The 19,723-nt window shown below is 33.2% G+C and overlaps 1 protein-coding gene across 1 annotated transcript in view; it reads left to right on the forward strand.

The window, feature by feature from the left end:
* The window catches only part of SEMA3E (sema domain, immunoglobulin domain (Ig), short basic domain, secreted, (semaphorin) 3E), a 221,242-nt gene that overhangs the window by 163,553 nt on the left and 37,966 nt on the right, over nucleotides 1-19,723 (forward strand). Inside the window, exons 5-8 of the mRNA XM_005880034.2 lie at nucleotides 6,019-6,112; nucleotides 16,419-16,538; nucleotides 18,252-18,394; nucleotides 19,395-19,509. Coding sequence (XP_005880096.1) covers nucleotides 6,019-6,112; nucleotides 16,419-16,538; nucleotides 18,252-18,394; nucleotides 19,395-19,509 — 472 coding nt within the window. The remainder of the gene's footprint in view (nucleotides 1-6,018; nucleotides 6,113-16,418; nucleotides 16,539-18,251; nucleotides 18,395-19,394; nucleotides 19,510-19,723) is intronic.

Here is a 19,723-nt window from a genome sequence, read left to right on the forward strand (position 1 = left end):
TAATATTTTACATATTAAATGCTTAATTTTATTATATACATATAGATTATTATATATATAAATAAAATATCTATATCATATATTTTATCTAAGAAACAGGTGCAGTTCAATTCAACTGCTTATTGGACATGCTGTGCCAGTTATTTTATTATACAGTATATATAGGAAATCAGAAGTTTACATTGAACAAGTGTTTACTACTACCACTTTTTGTTCTACAAATTCACCCTGAAATATCTGTACCGGATAGCATGTTCACAACTGTTCAAAAAATAGGCATACATAGTTATATTCACTAAAATTTTTGGCATTTTATTAACCAGGAACTGAAATTATGAAATCTAGACTGTGATGCCAATTACTGCACAACTTTATTTTTGTCAGCCTTCTTTCATATACTTCTGCTTTGAATAGTGTATCATTTGTTTATGTAAAGAGATTCCAAGTAAGCATCTTGAGTAATTTGTTATGAAATGTTGCTTTAGTCTCACTATGAGTTGTAAATTTAAAGTTGGAATAACTAGGTAGTCCAGAAAGGGATTGACTATATGTGATGAATTTTCTATCACATTAAACTTGACTTTTTACAAAATCAAACACCGATGATTATAAGGTAAATGAATCAAATCAGTATCCATGCTATAATTATAAGAAGATTGGGTGTGCTCATCTTTCAAATAATTAAAATACATATCTTAATCTTAGAACCAGATATTTATTATAATATGATATTTTCTAATATGGCCTTAAAGGATATTTCTAAATAATATTGCCTGCATTTAGCTGTTCATATTCTTAGGCTTGTTTAGGCTTATTTTGATCCCTTTCAGTTATTGTTCTTAGTGATTAAGAAATTGTCTCTTCCTTGGAAAGTAGATACTTCTTCAAGTTGACATCTTAACTTTTGTGATATAACCCCAATAGTTTTGATAGTTTTCTAGAATGAAAAGATATTTCTATCTTACTTTATACATCTATGGCCTTACAACATTTAAAAATTTTATTTTGTGGTCTTTCATTGATTTGTATGAGTTCATTATAAAGTAAGCAAAAAAGAAAGCCTTGTTTTTTATTTGAGTGGAAAAACATTTTGTTTTTCCCTGTAGTATTTTTTCTTTAAAATTTTGTCATAATATTTATCACTCTTTATTTTATGTCTTCTGGATTTTATTTATGATTTTAAAAGGCCTTTTTCCCAGGAGTATATACAAAACTTTTATACCTTTTTCTATTCCTCGTATAATCCTATTTCTTGTGTTTAAATTGTTGATTGATCTGAAATTTGTTTACAGGGTTAAAGGACATGAGGTAACAATCAAACTTTTTTTACAGATGGCACTCCAGTTGTCCAAACACCCATTTATTGAATAATCCACCATTTAGCCATAGTTCTTTGAAATTCTATCCATATTAATGTACACTCTTATACCATATTGGCTTCTTATAATATAGAGCAAGATTTTAAAGTTAATTGTAGAACAACAAAAACAAAATGTTGAATGAAATCAATGTTATGCACCATTGGGTTTTATGTGAAACCCAGTTTCAAATCCCTGGATTTTTAAAAGATCAGTTTTCTTTTCATATATGGTTATGTCTTATATTCAAATTTTCTAGTTCTTGTAGTTTTTCGATGGCCTTTAATCTTCAATTATTTCTATGATTCTCACAATAGTCATAGGAGATATCAGCATAAAAATATTATTTCTTCTTTGTTATAAGTCATGAAATTGAGATTGAAAGAGGTTAGTTATGGCATTTAACTAAAATCAAATCTGAACCTTTCTTATCTCCATTTTGGATTAACTCTCTTTGTAAAACATCTTGACTCTTATTCTAATTCTTATTACTATTCCTATTCTCATTGTCCTAGTTTTTCTTCCTTTGACTTTTTACCAGTTTAAGAGAAAATAGTATCAAAGACCTAATTTTATTTCTGCCATTGAAATAATGTATTTGTCTAATTCAACTCTTAAAATTTAGTTACTGGATATTGAAGTACAGTTAATAGATTGATTAATGAAAAAACTTAAACTGCTATATATTATTTTTAGTGACCTGTTCATTTTGACTTCGCTATTTGTTAAATTAGCAATTAGAAAGGCTTCTTTGCTTAATTTTTACGGGGTTTAAATTAAGTCGTATGGATCATGCTTCTTAAATTTAATATTGACTGAATACTTAGCACATATAGGCTTATTGAGTGTTTATTGAATTATTCATATGAACATAATCACAATGCAGTGGGGGATAATGCAGCAAAAATACAGAGCATAGTCCATGAGAGAAGTTTTGCCTGGAGGAGTCTTGGAGAATATCTGTAAAATAATTTTTCAACATCATTTTCTCATTAAGTAGGAGTTAGTGTTGTAGAGCATAGGAAGATTGAATTCACTTTTCCCAAAGGGACAATGTAGTTAAAGCGCTGTGGGTATTATCATGTATTGAACTTTTAAAGAAAGTCTATCAGATTGTGCTACTGAGTTTTGATTGGATGGTGGGACTCATCAAGAGTGCTTTCTAAATTTTAAAGCATTAAAAAATAAAGTGCATTATTTTTAGAGAAAAAATGTGAAAACAAAAGAAATTAAAATGCAAAACGATTACTAACAACTTTATCCCCTTTTTGTACTTTTCCCCTCTTTGTTTATTCAGTGTTTATGACATGTTTCAGATATTTTTTAATAAATGTTTTTATTGCTTGCCATAAAAAAGTGAAATAAAAAACAAATGGTAAAGAAAAAGGAGACATGTGTAAAACTTTAGACAATAAAAAAGAAGCAAATCATATTTAAAATTTAATTGTGATACAGATTATTAAATAGCTATTCAATTAAGAATTAAAGTGCATATTATGGCCCTAGCCAGTTTGGATCAGTGGATAGAGTGTTGGCCTGCAAACAGAAGGGTCCTGGGTTTGATTCCAGTCAAGGGCATGTAGCTTTGTTGCAGGCTCCTCCTCTGCCCAGGCCCTGGTTGGAGCTTGTGTAGGAGGCAACCAATCAATGTGTTTCTCTCACATCAATGTTTTTCTCTGTCTTTCCCTCTCTCTTCTACTTTTCCTAAAAATCAATGGAAAAATATCCTCGGGTGAGGATTAAAAAGAATAATAACAAATAAAGTGCATATTGTGGTTATTTATTCTAGACATTTATGTACCAAAACTGCATCTTTTTTTTTTCATTGTTGACAGATATATGTGTATGAGCCTTGTGTATTTTACTTTTTCTCTAATCATTAGAAATAGCTAATATAATAGGTGATTATTTGTTTTTTAGCATTTGTAATGCTCTAATGTACTTTTGACATCCTACAGATGGGAAATTCTCATTTTGTTTAACTGGTATTTAACACCTGACATACAGGGACTCACACCTATGGAAAATAACTTACAATAGGCTTGCTGAGTTCTGAGGACTTTCCTCAAGGCCTAAAGGGGAAAATTCTCCCGGGAAGATATGCCATTTATTCTTTACAAACATTTTTTTCTGAAAAGAACATGTGTCTGTGCACATTTGTAACCTAGATGTCCTGCTTTCTCTCAAGCACAGGAGGATCTATTGAAAAATGTCTCCATATCACACCGAAACAAAAAGCACAGCCCACGCTGTTAATGCTAGTGATGTCTTGTAAATTTAAGCCACATAATTCAGGCAGAAATTCCAGCTGTTAAAACACAGATAATGGGAAGCCAGTGTAAGTCGTGACCAACATTCTCAATAGGGTTAAACACCAACATTACACAGTATTTGAACCATAAACTCGATTCCTTTGGGGTCATTGACAGTGTCATCATGCCTCAGGTTTTCTGGTTGGTTTGCTTTGCTAAATCCCACTTCATGGAAGAAAATTATATTACTCGCATTTTAGTATTTTATTGGATTGTGCACTAAATTATATACTGCATTTAAGACCACATTGAACTTTCAAAATAATGTGAGAAACTTTAGATTTGAATTTGTAGCTAATTTCAAGTTATCTTGATCTATGCAAAATAAAGCAATAAAAGTTTGGAATTTGCCTGCTTTCCATCATAGTATCAGTACTACTCAGTATGGTAAATATTTTCTTTGTACTTCTTTTTAACAATTTTCACACCTCAGTTGAATAAAGTTGCAGAAATAATCTATTGAGTCCTAAGGAATTAAGGTGAATTGGATCAGTGTGTCTTTCTGTCATATGCAGCTTAATGAGGTAAAGAAAGCCTCTGTTCTAAAATAATGCAACAAAAGCTCAAAAAAAAAAAAAAAGATGTTCAGTATATCCCTTAAACAGCTTTATATCCAAGCATTTGGACATTAACTATGTTAGAACATATGTATACCTTACCTATTTTTCCAAATGTTTATATAGTGACAGTGACAAGCAATTGTTATATTCCTAGACTTGATCCTTCCTCCTCTGTGTAATGCTATGGATCTGTTTCCCAAATTTAATGAAAGCCCTTCCGCATAGGTATTAGCTGGGTAGGCCAATAATTATATCTCATTTGAACAAACGTTTTCTTGTCATGTCATTACACATTTTTATCTGTATGGAAGTGAACACAAAAATGGCTCAAATGATTTATTAGGACTCATGCACTCTGCTAATTTATGTAAAGTGTCTAAATAGGTAACACTTGTTTTTCGCTTAAAATATCAGTTTAGTCACACTCTGGGTCAAGAGGACATATCTGTTCTATAGGCTGTGGTTCAATTCCAAGGATATGTCTGGAGGGTTACAGGGGTCAGGTGAATGCTGCATTTACCAGAAAGGCTTTGGAAAGGCAGATATCATCGAGAGAAAGAGGAAAGCATGTCCAGTAAGAACGGCGACATAAGGATAGAAACAGTAAAGTGGGGTAATTGGGGTGGCTAGGAAAGATCAAGTTTGTGAGAAGTGCGTGCAATTCCCGGAGGTTACTCAGGAATCTAGGATTGTTTATAGGTTCATGATTCACATATGGGAAAGGCTACTCCTCTATGCCACAATGGGCAGGATCACCAATATTCTAATGCAAAGTGCAATTAGCCCTTGAGTAGCCCAGGCTTGAACTGCATGAGCCCACCTATACCTGGATTTCTTTTAAAAATCAAGCACCAACTGTATTTTTGACCTGTGGTTGGGAATCTGTGGATGCAGAGGACTGACTATAGTTCTATGGAGATTTTCAACTGCATGGAGGCCCCAAACCCCATGTTTTTCAAGGGTCAACTGTAATTTTTTTCTACCAAATTTTCAATAATAAATGTTATTGTCACTTTCCCAAGCTGAATTTCTTTTATCCAAACCATCTATAGCACAATGAATGGAGAGTAACTATAAAAAAATCTTCTACTGAAAATTTTGAAATCTGAGAACATGCCAAGAAAATTTCTGTGGTTATGTGCTTGCAATAGGAACCAATAAAGTAGTAGTTTTTCATGGAACTATTGATTTCAATACCTCATTTGTGTAAAGCCAGACTGAAATATTGCTCATAGTGTGACATTTATTTACACTAATATATTCAAACAATTATGCAGTAATCATTCTCTAAATTATTAAGTTTTAGATGTCTATACAAAGAATATGTGATGAAGAATAAAAATGACTGTAAATAAATATTTCAGATTATTGATGGAAATTTTTATTAACTTCCTTTACAGACTATTTGAAAAAAATCAATAATGGTCTTGTGCAATAAAAACCCATTTTCATGTTTATCACTGAATCTTCTTTTTAGTGACCTTTTTTCAGCAGGTTTTCATTCCTTTGGAATATTCAACTGACACATCTCAGAATAACTAATACTGTCTGATCAAGTGATAAAAACTACTAATTTCATTCATTTCATCACCTGCATACATTTTAGGAGGAGTGAGAAAACCCATATAATACTGCAAAACCCATGCATTTATTTATAAAGTTTGTTCCTAAATAACTTGATGTTACTGTCCAGTGCCCTATTTGCAGTACCTGTTTTGTAAATAATTAAGGTTAATATGTTTATTGAAGCAATTCTTATTAAAGTTGTTGTTTTGGGTTTTCTTTCAGGATCCACTGTTTCACCTGGAATCACACCGGTCTGAGAGAGGAAGGGGCAGGTGTCCTTTCGATCCCAACTCCTCCTTCATCTCCACGTTAATTGGTAACTATTGCTGCAGCAGACGTCTGATGCTAGTCTTATCGATTTTGAAACTTCAGTTGTATTCTTTTGGTATTTCCTTGTGCATTTTTGTCATATCTATCTGTTTGTGCTGGGAGGGATGATATTAAATTTCAAGTCATGCTAACTTGAGCTAATTTGACTGTAAAAATAAGTGCAACAGCTTTGAAGTATGGGTGTCTCATTCTGAAAACACAAATTGTCACTTAACACCTGATATAAGATATTTTGTATTGTACCATATATTGTTCAAAATTCAATTATATGAATATTTTATAAAAATTTAGCTAGATAAACTATTTTAACTTATGTTAATTCTTTATATTTTAGTTTTTCCATGATTTTATGGGAACTTTTAATAGTCTTTTCTTGGTGCCTTTCTCTGTTTCAGTAGAATTCAACAGAAAGTCATCCTAATTGAAAACTTCAAAGTTATTTATAAAAATTCCTGTTAATCTAGAGTGTAAACAATAGAAGTCGACCAGCTCAAATGACCACTAAATGTCCACATTGGAATAATGGAATGAGCTGGCCATGTCTGTAGATTTCAGTTTGATTCAATTTAATTCGATGAAGAACCTTACTAAGACACAGCACAATACTACTTTTTTTCTCTTAGACTATTTGGGGTTTAAAGTGGCACACTTCTTAAAAACTGCAGCACTATGATGATACAGACAGATGGATGAGTTCCCAATTGTAAGACTGAAGAGGGTGATCCCTGACATGTAACATAGGTGCTATTAGGGATCATTCTGATTTTTCAGTGTTGAGAGGTTCTGACGTAGGTATAGAACTATGTACAAATTCCTGTTATGTCATTTGCAACACTTAGAGTTACATGCTAATGTAAGGCCAGCCTATTTTCAAAAAATGAGAATGTATAAAAAACATGTAGAGACTTCCTATTTGAAATAAATGGTAAAACTGAACATCCCCCCCCCATGATTAATCTAAATATGTTATGCTTGATTTAGAGCTGATATAAATGTTTCTGTGCATTCTACAGACTTTGTGTTGCCTGAACTTATCCCAGACAATTGATTTTGATGGGCTTTATATATCACTTCCTACATTTCTCCATCTTATGTTAGCTTTAATTAATAGGGAAAGTTTCATTTATTCCAGCTTCATAATTTGAAAGAGCTGTAAGATGAGATTTCACATAATAATTAAGTTCATTGGGGGCTTAAATAAAGAGATGTGATTTTTTAAAGAATATAAAATTGTAAAGAAAACATTTTTAAGATATATTGAATTCCTCTGTTAACCTCTGCGTGTGTGTGTGCATGTGTGGTATGTGTAAGTAAACAGGATATTGAAGAAGGGAGGTTTTTAGTATGGGAATAGTGTTGCCTACATCAATTCAGACTTAGTAGGGATCAAAACCATAAGAATGAGAATGCCAGATCCGTAAATATGAGAAATTCCTAGTAGATTAGCAGCATATAATTAATTTACATGCATTTGATAGACTCATACAACTTTTCCTAATGTTTTATTGATTTCTAGCTGCAGCTATTTAAGATTTGAATGTCTGAATGAAAGAGACTATCACATTTCTTTTACCATACAATATCTTGTACAGAAAAGACCTCCTATAAATATTGACTGAAAGGAACACTTACTGGGGTTCCTAAAGAAGCGAACAAACAAAATAAATTTTAGGATATTACTTATAAGAATGTTACAAATGGTATTGAAAGTCAAAAGTTAGACAGGGGGTAATGTGGGAATAAGGACACATATGTAATAACTTAATCAATAAAAGAATTTTTTTAAAAAAAGTTACATAGCAATTGTATAGTGAAATCCTCAAAAGATTAGAACATCATTTGTTTTTAATGATTTATTTAAATTGTTCAAAGTAATTTCTTTTCCCACCTTGCCACTCACCATTCAGACTCCCTGGAGCTTGTTTATGCGTGAAACAAGAAATTTAAAACCGAATTTTTTAAAGAGGGGAAATATTACTGCAGAGACTTTTCCAAGTGCGTTTCATGGAACTTCCAAATCGAATTACACTCTGCTGAAATGTGAAATGCTTACCGTCTGGGTGGCTGTTTCACTTATTCAGAAGAGAAATCAAATCAAAAGGGCCCTCCAAGCTAAACACGAACGTTATAGAATAATCCCTCCAAAGAGAAGAAATAAAAATATAATTCTTCACATTTTATCCACTAGCTTTCATCCCAAAGTACCTTTGAGAGATCATTCACTCACTGTGGAAATGCAGCAGCCACTGGGATGGAAACCTGATAACCTATGTCAGCCAGCAACTCTTTAAAAAGAGAGGAAGTAGAAATAACTTACCTAATTGAAAAAGCAGCAGGAATTTGGGCTGGAAAAAAAATGGAGCTACCTGCGTTGGAATTTGGCAAGCTCAAGGTAGCTTACTCTGACAGGGAAAGAATGCATTCATGTGGTATTTTCTGACCACACATGTTCTCTGCTGATGGGTTAGGACGAGACGCTAGCAAAACGATGACCATCTTGAGACCATTGCTCCTTCTTTGTTTCTTTGTTAGTCACAGGTCAAACTTAACATATAATGCTGGCTCACATTAAGATATACTTTCATGATAAGAAAAAAAAGAAAACAACAACTTGAATTTGTAACAAAACTCATAAAACTACCAGGGCTCTCAATGAAAAAAATGTGCTTGCAAATTCTTATAATTTCTTAACTTTAGATACATTTTTTATTTCACTTACCTTAGATTCCATTGACATAGAGTAAAATCTTACTGTAAAATTGAATATAGAATGAAGATTATTTGCTAGGTGAAACAAGTTAACAAATACATTTTCATTAAACTTGTAATTTATTAGTAAAATGTTAATAACTTGTAATGATTCTATGTGAAACAGAAGTTAAAGAGTAAAACAAGCTCCTTATTGAGCTATGTTCTGTATGTTCAGAAACCGATCAAAATGAAAAATGAAATCTATTCATTAGGGTTACTCATCAAAAGTCACTCAGTATTAATATAATTTATTTTGGTGGCATATAAGTTCATATCCTAGGAGTAATATTTCTAAATGTTTAACCACATTTATCCCTTACTGTGATTACTAATATTATACTTAAAGTAGTTTTAAGTATACAAGACAGTAGAACCTGGTTTGTAAAAGATTGTTGAAACAATGAATATTTAGTAAGTGAATTGCTACATCACTTGCCTATACCTTTCAAATCATCCAAAGATACTTAGTATTTTACTTGCTACTAAATTGATAGGTTTGGTAACTCACAATATTAAAATTCAGGAGACATTTTCTGTATGTTATATGTTATTTTGGCCAGAAGGAAAGATAATAGCTGACTCTTTAAATCAATGATATATGATGCATTGTTGCAATAGCCTCCTTTTTATGTTGATAACATCTATGGTAACTTTATGATTTCCCTTATATTTTGCCTTGTGCATTCTATTACCATGTTTTTAATGCATTTCATTCTGAGCCAGATTTGTATTGTCAGTTCCAGGCGTAACTTAATACCTACCACACCTGAGGTGTACTAACATTCATGTTACATGTTACTAGTTTCGGGGGGATAGACCACTTTAATTTGCCCTGTACCTTTTAACACCACTTTGCTTTGAAAGTATGAGCTTTGGGGTTGGGCTATTTTTAAGATACTCCTTAAATTAAAGACTTGCTAAAAATTATTTCAACAAGTAACCACCAATAAGACATTTCACACTCACTAAAATTTTCTTTTTATGTTTTTTTTGTCCTGTATTACAATTTTCAGGAAATAAATCGACAAAAGTTTACAGCCACTGAAATTTTCTTCCTGCACTTTTATCTGTAATAATGAGACTTTTGTGAATATGTCTCCTCATTACAAATTCTGTTAATTAAAGGTAGATGTTGATTGAATGAAAAGGAGTTGGAATACATGCAGGGAAAAATTAACTGATTATTTCAAGCTCTTAATATCATGAAGACCTTTTTAATCAATAAATGTTTATTTTAAATATAATTCAGAGCAGAGTTATCAATGGATCTCTTCCCACAAAATATAACTTAATACTATAGAAAAATAAATTTAAAAAATAAATGAAGGTAAAATATGTCTTCATAATTACAGCCTCTATAATTGTAACAAGTGAACGTGCTGGCTTGTGTCTTGAATTCATTGCAACTTTATAGAAACTTAGACTTAAAGTTGCTCCCTTACCATGTCTCCATCCCTAAAGCATATCTGTAATTTCTTATCACAGACGGCTGCTCTCAGATTTGGCAGAATTCCAGTTATCCACATGCTCACTGTTGTTTCTGGCCATGACTGTGAGTCCCCAAGGAACTATTTGAATACTTTGCTTAAGGTTTCTTCAAAACAAAATAAAAAGTTAGAAGAAAAGAAGTTCCACCCTTCAATTCCCCATTGACATCCTCTCCCTTAGGAATCTCGTTTGACTATGTCAGCATCAATCTCACCGGTTTGCCACCAAGAAATCTCAGGGTACTTACTGCCTTGGGTGCCGGCAGATGCCAATAAAGAGGCTCAGAACATCTTCCTTCTTCATTCAGGCCTCAGGAGCCACCTTCTTAACACTGATAGCTAGTGCTGGTGACCTGCCAAAGCAAAACAAACAAAAAGCTCGCACAGCAACTACATAACGAAGAACAAAACACAACACATTCGTTCCCGTTTCAGCATTCTAAGCAAATTGAGGGGGAACTGGGATGATGGATTATGTGGATCATTTTTACCCGTATTTATCTTCCGAGTGTGTTTTGTTTCTGTTTGCAGTTACACATGTCATAGTCATTCTGCAAAATAATGCATCTAAAGTAGAATAATTTTCTAACAAAATTATATAGTTCAGTTATGAAATGAGGCAGTTAAATCAGTCTTTAACCGTCTGCTTTCCATGAGGCAAATGTATTTCACATTAGATTTGGAGACATTTACAGCATAAATAGAAGAAATGCTTAAGTAAACCATAAGAAGATAAAGAGGGCATGAGAAACTACCGTGAATTTTTCTCACTAAACAATTGAGATCGATATTTTCAATATGGTGAGTGAAGTCTCCGATTGGCTGATTTAAAAGTCCATGAACAAAGCAAGTGGAAAGTTCCATAAAATATTAAGGCAATGCAGTACTCTTAACTAACCCTTCAAATAGAGCTTGTATTATTTAAAAAGTATTATATGCAAAAATATTTTAATTATGCATTTCAACTTATGATTATTTACAGTGGAATTGTAAATTGCCAGGAGTCGATAGCTGTATCATTTTTTCATATAAACAATTTAGCGTAGACACAGTTTTTTGGGGGCTGAAAGTGTTGGGGACAAGTAATAGAAGAAAATAGAATCCTTATATTCATGAGTTAAAATAATTAAATAACAAGGCCTCTTGAGGAGCAAAAATTCAAGGAAAAACTCTAACTCATATAAATACCTAATAGTTTTTTCTTTTGATATTTCCCCCTGAAGAAGTTTTGAAAAATCAGAATGTTATCCTGAGTTTTTCTTATTGTATTTCATCGCTTTCTTTATTTAAATACCTAAAGAGGTTTGGATATATTCATTTATTAGTTCACTAGAGGCCCGGTGCACAGATTCATGCACATTGAAAGGAAATTAATTAGAAGAAATATTTTAGAGGTCAGGGAGGGACTGCGGGAGGGCTCCAGGGTGTGTCCAGTCTGTTCCGTCCAGTCCCCATTGGCTGGACCCCAGCAGCAAGCTAACCTACCGGTCGGAGCATCTGCCCTCTAGTGGTCAGTGCACATCATAGCGACTGGTTGAACAGTGGAACAAACAGTCGGACACAGCATATTAGTCTTTTATTATATAGGATTATGCCATTCATTGATTCAACAATTGTTTATAGAGTGTTTTCTGTATCCCAGACACCGTGCAAGGTACTGGGTATAAAAGAATATATAAGATACATCAAGAAGTCTGCATTCTAGTGAGGCATAATGTCAAACGTATAAGGAGTTAAATAAAATATAGTCAGAAAGCAATATGATGGGCATAGGCACGGGGCTATGATGATACTAAGCTAAGATGACACTAACAAAAGTTTGGTCATGGAAGGATTAAGGAAGAAAGTGGGCAATCGCCAGGTAACTGGGAGGAGAAGTAGGAAAGGAGGTGAAGAATTTCAGGCAAAAACAACAACAAGACAAAACAAAAAAGGGGGAGGAGGTGTGCAACAGAGAGACCATAAAAACTTAGCAGCTCAAGAAATCACATGTAGGTCTCTCTGATCCTGCAGATACTGAGACCATGAGACATTGAATGGTTGTGCCAAGGTCAAACAGCAGATTTCGAGCTGGAGGCTTAGTTTGCCAGGTTTCTTGTCTCTGTACATAGAGACTATTGTAGAGCATGACAATGATAAGTTACAGTCACCTGTCAAAATACCCTGCAGATGTGCTTTATTTTTTCATTATAACCACACCTGACCATCTAAAATCAACAAAACAGGAGTTACCAACAGAAGCTCACACGCTAACAATGGAAAATAACATGGCATAAAAATCAAGTGGTTATATATATTCAGAGTATCAAGATAGATTATATACCAGTTTTTGGCTAAGCTAATAGTTATTAAATATCATGTCTCTATAGACATAGGACACCAAAAACTTGGGTAGTTCTGATATTATCATTGAAACTCTAAAACCTATTTTACTATTTATATGGCACTATTTTCTTTTTAATTCATGAAAATGTGATTGATCCAGATGTTATTTTTGCTCTCAGTAAAATATCTACATATTGATTCACAGATTTTCTCTAAATTATGCCAAATTGTTATAGTTTTAAAGTTTTCAACTGGAAACTATATATTTATTATAAATACTATTAATTATAATGGTGGTGAATACTTTTGCTCGTTTAATTACTGTTAGGTAACATTTGGGCCTAAACTTTTATTCTAGTTCATTATTTTTCATTAGAGTGCTTATTTTTTCTTAGGGGAGTATTTGACCAAATGTCATTATTATCTGTTACTATGGATTTATTTTGTTCTTCATGTTGATAATAAGATATGAAAGGAGAATCTTTTCCTTCTGAGGAAAATCTAATGTTTCTAGTAGAAACACATTTGGTTCGGTTTACATAGCATATAGATTTGAGCACCTGTTTAACTTCTTTGAAGTTTAAGTCATACAGTTCATATTGTGTTATTCGAGTTGTTCACAAACTATTTTCTTTATCTGGATACAAAAAAGGGAAATTGGGTAAAAGTGGTAATATATCATCTTTTATTCCTTTGTGCAGAAAACCTGCCCTGAATATAACATTTTTTGGTATCATAGGGTTGCCATCTAGTGGCCCTTAGAGGTACTTGTTTGTTAACTTTATGGAATTTACTTAATTTTTTTTCAAAGTAGAACTTTGAAACAATGTCCAAAATTGAGCAGAGTACAATAAAATTGACGAGAACTAATATAAAGATTAGTTTCCCATAATAACAGCAATTTCAGGTATGAAAGTTCTAGGAATATTTTAGGGAATTAAATCAAATATTTAAAACTTATGAAATAGAAAACTCATGATTTTTAAGAAAGCTTGTCCTCCTTATACATTAAACATTCAGCCCAGTCCATATTAGAAAAATAAGTGACATTTAGGAAAATTTTAGAAAATGGCCTTTTTATTTTTAGATGAGAAATGTAATCAAGTATAGTAATTAGAAACAAGCTACATCAAAAAAATTCTCACTCTGGAGGTTCAATAGTTAACTCTTTTATGGCCAGCTCATTCATTAATGCCATAAAGATGATGATGCCCAAGGCCTTTTAATGAATTCAGCATGACTCCTATCCACGTTCAAGGAGTGCAGAATCCCACGTATGTTTCATATCCCTCACCACTGAATGCATTTTATCTCAAAATACTTTCTCTTCACTTTTGGATTTAAAATTTCAGGTGAAAACAGCACGAGTTACTTTGACATAAATTATGTTGCCTGCTTCCCCCTTCTATTACCAAAGAACATGTTTAAGAGAGTTGGGGTTTTCTTTGTTGTTATTAATCCTCACCCAAGGATATTTTTTCCATTGATTTTTAGAGAGAGTGGAAGGGAGGGAGGAAGGTTGGAGAAGAGAGAGAGAGAGAGAGAGAGAGAGAGAGAGAGAGAGATGTGAGAGAGACACATGGATTGGTTATCTTCTGCAGGTGCCCCAAGTGGGGTTGGAGATCTAACCTGCAACCCAAGAATGGAGCTCATGACTGGGAATCGAACCCTTGACCCTGCAGTGCACAGGCCAATGCTCTAACCACTGAGCAACACCAGCCAGGGCTAAATAATTTTGATAGAATTTTCTCTATCAATTTATACTTTCTTAAGTCTAGATGTAAAGCATCTTTGTTTTTCACTTTTTCTTATTTTTCATAGAACACCTCTCAGCATACAGGGTAAACTCAATTAGTATAGCTATTTTATGAAACTTGTTATCTTGAAAAAATTTAAATACAAAGAAAAATTGAAAGAGGAATAAGATTTACACCTGTATACCATTTACCTTGATTTACTAATTATTAATGTTCTATCCCAGTTGCTTCTCTCTCTCTCTTTCTTTTAAATAGTATGTATAGTTTAAAAGTAAATTTCTTTGTGAGAAACATGTATTTATATTCTATATAGTTTTTAAGTATCCATAGTGAATTTTGAGAACAGTAAAACAGAGTTACTTCTCTTTTTTGTAAATGAAACAGTTTATTATAATTACATTTCTAAAAACTTATTTGTCTTAAGTCTTTGAATTCAATTTATATCTCATTATTCTATTTCTAAATCTGGTATAACAAAAATCTTTATTTTTTTTAAAGACTATATTAGTTAACTCAACTTGAAAATGAACTTCCTTACAAAGTGTCCCATTTATAACTTAGTTGATTACTTTTCAAATCTTACAAATATATTTAAGCTATTTAAGTTTTTTAAAGTTTTAAAGGATTCACCTTGAAAATAATGTAAATTTTACATTATGTAAATTTTATTGTAAAACTTATAAATGTGACACTCAAGTTCTTTCAAACTTTGTTTACATACTTGGGTCAATTTTTTGTACTTGTTCTTTAAACAATCCAAATTCTAAAATTGAGTATACAGCTAGCATATATGAAACTGGAAATAGAGTTCATTTAAATTCTGTTAAATTTTGAGGCACTTTATATGCCATGTGTACACATTCCAAATTTAACAGAAAAGCATTAATACTTTAAGTGTAGTGTATTCATCATCTCTGTATTTTTATACCTGACCACAGTTATATGACACTCATTAAGAAGATAATTTTAGCACCCTAAATTGAGGTGGCTATTTCCAATGACCTACTGCTATCAGTTGCTTCTTCATCAGAGATTAAGGGCATCAAAGTTACAGAGGCCCAGACCAATCCTCTGGCATCAGTGATGAGCACACGGATTACCTTTTGTTGTCACTTTGGCGAAAGAGGACTCCTAGTCCTTAGGCTTGAGAGGTGTGGTCTTTCCTGGGTTCCGGTTATATCCTTATGTTATTTTTCTAGTTCTTGAACTTTTTCTTTCTCGTCTCATAAGCTATTTGAATGTCTTTCTTTCGGGCTATCTCCAAAGACACATTGTCATTTCTTGAGATACTGCATACGTTTATGTATTCCTGTCTGATTTTAAGTCTGCAACCTCCACCACATGTCGCAGCTAACTTCATCCATTATGTTGACTGATCAATTAAATTATGAACTCCATAGCTTTACTATCTAAGCAACAAACTTACAAATTAAATGGCAACTAGTTGGATAATATACAACTTTGTCAGACTTGGCAGTTTCCACATTAAAATCATGTTGATGGAAACAATTTCTTGTTATAAAATGGATTTGAGTTAGCTGACTCACATAAAATACCAATAATAATGATAATAATAATTAATAATATAATAACCTGATGATATGAAGGTTAAGAGAAGGTTAGTAAAATAAGATCAAACCAGGTTATTTATGAAATGCTCATGCAGGTCTGAACATGTGCCAGTTACTTTTTTAAGTTCTTTACTTCTAACCCTTTTGAGTGTTATTTCCATTTATAAATGAGGAAACTGAGAGGTTAAACAACTTACCCAAGCTCACACAGCTGGTAAGTGGCAGAGTCAGGATTGAAACGGACAGACTGACTATACCATGCATGCCCTTAACAATAACAATAATTTCATAAGGTTGTATTCGTAGTAAACCTAGATGTGGTTTCATGTAATTGGGGCTGACACACGGCCCTCAGATCCAGAAACAAGCACTGACTCTTTTTCACCGATGTCTCCATGTAGGCAGCGAACTGTTTACTGGGCTCTACAGTGACTACTGGGGCAGAGACGCTGCCATCTTCCGGAGCATGGGACGACTGGCCCACATCCGCACCGAGCATGATGATGAGCGCCTGTTGAAAGGTAGGTTTGAGGACAAAAGAGTATGTCCATCGGAATTGAACATAAGTCTAGAAATCATGGGGGATTTGCCATTGTGATGAAAATAACTCCAAATGTAATTTATAGATTTTAGGGTTTTTAAAATTTAGGATTTTTTAAGCTAGCGATATTTGTGAACTAAAATATTATATACTAGAGGCCTAGTGCATGAAATTCATGCAGGGGGGGTAGGAGGTCACCTCAGCCCAGCCTGCACCGTCTCCAATCCGGGACCCTTTGAGGGATATTGGACTGCCGGCAGTCAGACATCCCTCTCACAATCCTGGACCACTGGTTCCTAATCGCTCACCTGCCTGCCTGGTCACCCCTAACTGCCCGCCCCCCCCGCTGGTCTGGTCACCCCACGCAGCCTGCTGTTTCCCCCCCACCCCCCGCTGGTCTGGTCACCCCACGCAGCCTGCTGTTCAGTCGTTTTTTCGATCCTCACTAACCTCCTGCCGGCCTGGTTGTAGGCAGCCATCTTGTGAGGGTGTGAGGGTTAATTTGGATATTACCTTTTTGTTATGTAGGATGATATGTGTAAATTGTTTTATATCAGAATGATTTGCCTTTATTATAAGTCTGTATTACATTTATAACAGTGTTTAGAAATCAGGATTGAAATGGAGAAAACAAAGCAGATACATAAAAAGTAAAATCTTTTACCCAATAAGTTGTTTTATCAATTGGTATTCTTTTGGATGACTTGATTGCTTTGTTTGTTCTAATTGGATTATATTGCACTTTAGAGAGAAACAAAAAGTTAGGAGAATCACTAGCCATTCATTCACACAGAATTGTTTGTAAGGAATATTTTGGCACACTGGTACACCCGGGGATTAAAATGTCATTTTATGATGAGCGTTTTCATTGTTTTCAGCTTTTTTATTAAGGTTTAAAGTGCATAGTATTATTGGCACCATGTTATTATTAAAATATTTGACCTACCATATCAATCAAAGTTCACTCACATCTTTTATTTTTATTTATTTATTTTATTGATTTCAGAGAGGATGGAAGAGGGAGAGGGAGAGAGAAATAGAAACATCAACGATGAGAGAGAATCATTGATCAGCTACCTCCTGCACTGGGGATCGAATCTGCAACCTGGGCATGTGTCCTGACTGGGAATTGAACCGTGACCTCCTGGTTCATAGGTTTATGCTCAACCACTGAGCCATGCCAACCGGGCAATTCACTCACATCTTTTAGACCACAAACACAAAAACCAAATATTCTATCTTAGCATTAATATGGTCTTCCATGAACTAGACTAGTATATAATTCATGAATTTAAAAAAAAGACTTATTCACTAAAATATTTACATATATTTACATTCACTTTTTATGTCTGGGAATAAATTATTTATGGAGGCTACCATCATGGTGCCTCCAATCCGTCCTTTGAATGCATTTCAAGTCTATAATGTATGGTGTTCAAATTTTTCTTCACCTTGACTCTTTTATTTTCCAATTAAATTGTCCTCTAATTAAAAAAAAACACAGTTTATTGCAAATAAAATGGAGATATCTTCATGATTTTTAGTGTTTAATATAAAATTGTAAGGAAAATATTTTATTTCTTCATAAATAATGAAAGTTAAACTGAAGCTTTCATGTGATATATTATTGATTAAAATAACTTATTTAGTTGTAATGACTATTTCAATTTTCTTTTATTTTTTCCTTCTATAGAACCAAAATTTGTAGGTTCATATATGATTCCGGACAATGAAGATCGAGATGACAACAAAGTGTATTTCTTTTTTACCGAAAAGGCCCTGGAGGCGGAAAACAATGCCCATGCAATTTACACCAGAGTGGGGCGACTTTGCATGGTGCGAAATGCATTTCTCTCTCACTAAGCTTGCTTATCTAAATTTATGGTCAGGGCTTTGTTAATGGTATAGTACGTTTCTACTTTAAAATGTTTTCCACTATTCTGTGGGCTGCCTAAAATTTATATCTACAATCTAATCTTTATTTTTCAGTTAGTGAAAGTTTTCTCTTAGGAGAGCTTTGCATTTTGTATAATTTCCCCATTTTCAAAGCAATACTAAAGAAATAGTCTGTAATTAAGCTGTACTTCTTCCCTCACGGAAGTTTGAGCTCCATTTAAAAAAATTAATTTAAGCAAAGTATTTTTAATTTTCTTAGTCTACATTCTAAGCAATTTACATAAGTATGTTTCAACCATGCAGTTGGTTGATTCTGTAGAAAAAAACATCTGTAGTTTGTTGGGTATTCAAATAGGTTGAGAACATTTAAAACCAATTAAAGTAGCAATATATATTGAGACAATGCTTATAATATTGCACACGTGAAGGTACTCTGCTATTTAAGAAGATATTTAATGAGTATTTTTAAGAAGAGATTTGTATATATGTCATTGTATACACATGATATAATGTGTGTACAAATATATATTATATATTATGTGTTTGTGTTTATGTGTGTATATTTGAAGTTCTCATTTTTAAAGGAGAGAAAGGAATGTATGCTTCTATGTTTATGTGGTAAGTTGTTTATTTCTCAATAAAATAATAAAGATTACTGTACTATAAAAGCCACTATTTTATTTAAGAGAGACCACTCTATTAACATTGTTTAATACTTATAAAGTATGTTTAAAGGACTAGAGTGAAACTACACTGACCAGATAGAATGTGCAAACCTAAAAAAAAAATATTATGGGGAATTGCATCTGTTATTTGAAATTTATGCTAAATTTTCCACAGTAAAGAAAAAATCTATAGGTTTGTTTAATAATGCAAAATCTGTTGTTGCTAAAAGCTCTTTAGGTACCCACTTACCTGCTTTTTTTGCTTTTTTTCACAGAATGATGTGGGAGGCCAGAGAATACTGGTGAATAAGTGGAGCACTTTCCTAAAAGCGAGACTGGTTTGCTCAGTACCAGGACTGAATGGAATTGATACATATTTTGATGAACTAGGTAAATATTGGGAGAATTAAATGTAACTCATTGATGGATATGCCGCTCTATAACCCTCACTGTCTCTAGCACAGATGAAAAGTTTGCAGTGTTTGACTTCTATCTGAGAGCAACTTTCTGTTCTTTTTATTTTTATTTTAAATCTTCACCTGAGGATATTTTTCCATAGTTTATTAGAGAGAGTGGAAGGGAGGGAGGAGGTGGGGAGAGAGAA

Source organism: Myotis brandtii, unplaced genomic scaffold (genome assembly GCF_000412655.1).
Source record: "Myotis brandtii unplaced genomic scaffold, ASM41265v1 scaffold621, whole genome shotgun sequence".
In the NCBI taxonomy this organism is placed as follows: Eukaryota; Metazoa; Chordata; class Mammalia; order Chiroptera; family Vespertilionidae; genus Myotis; species Myotis brandtii.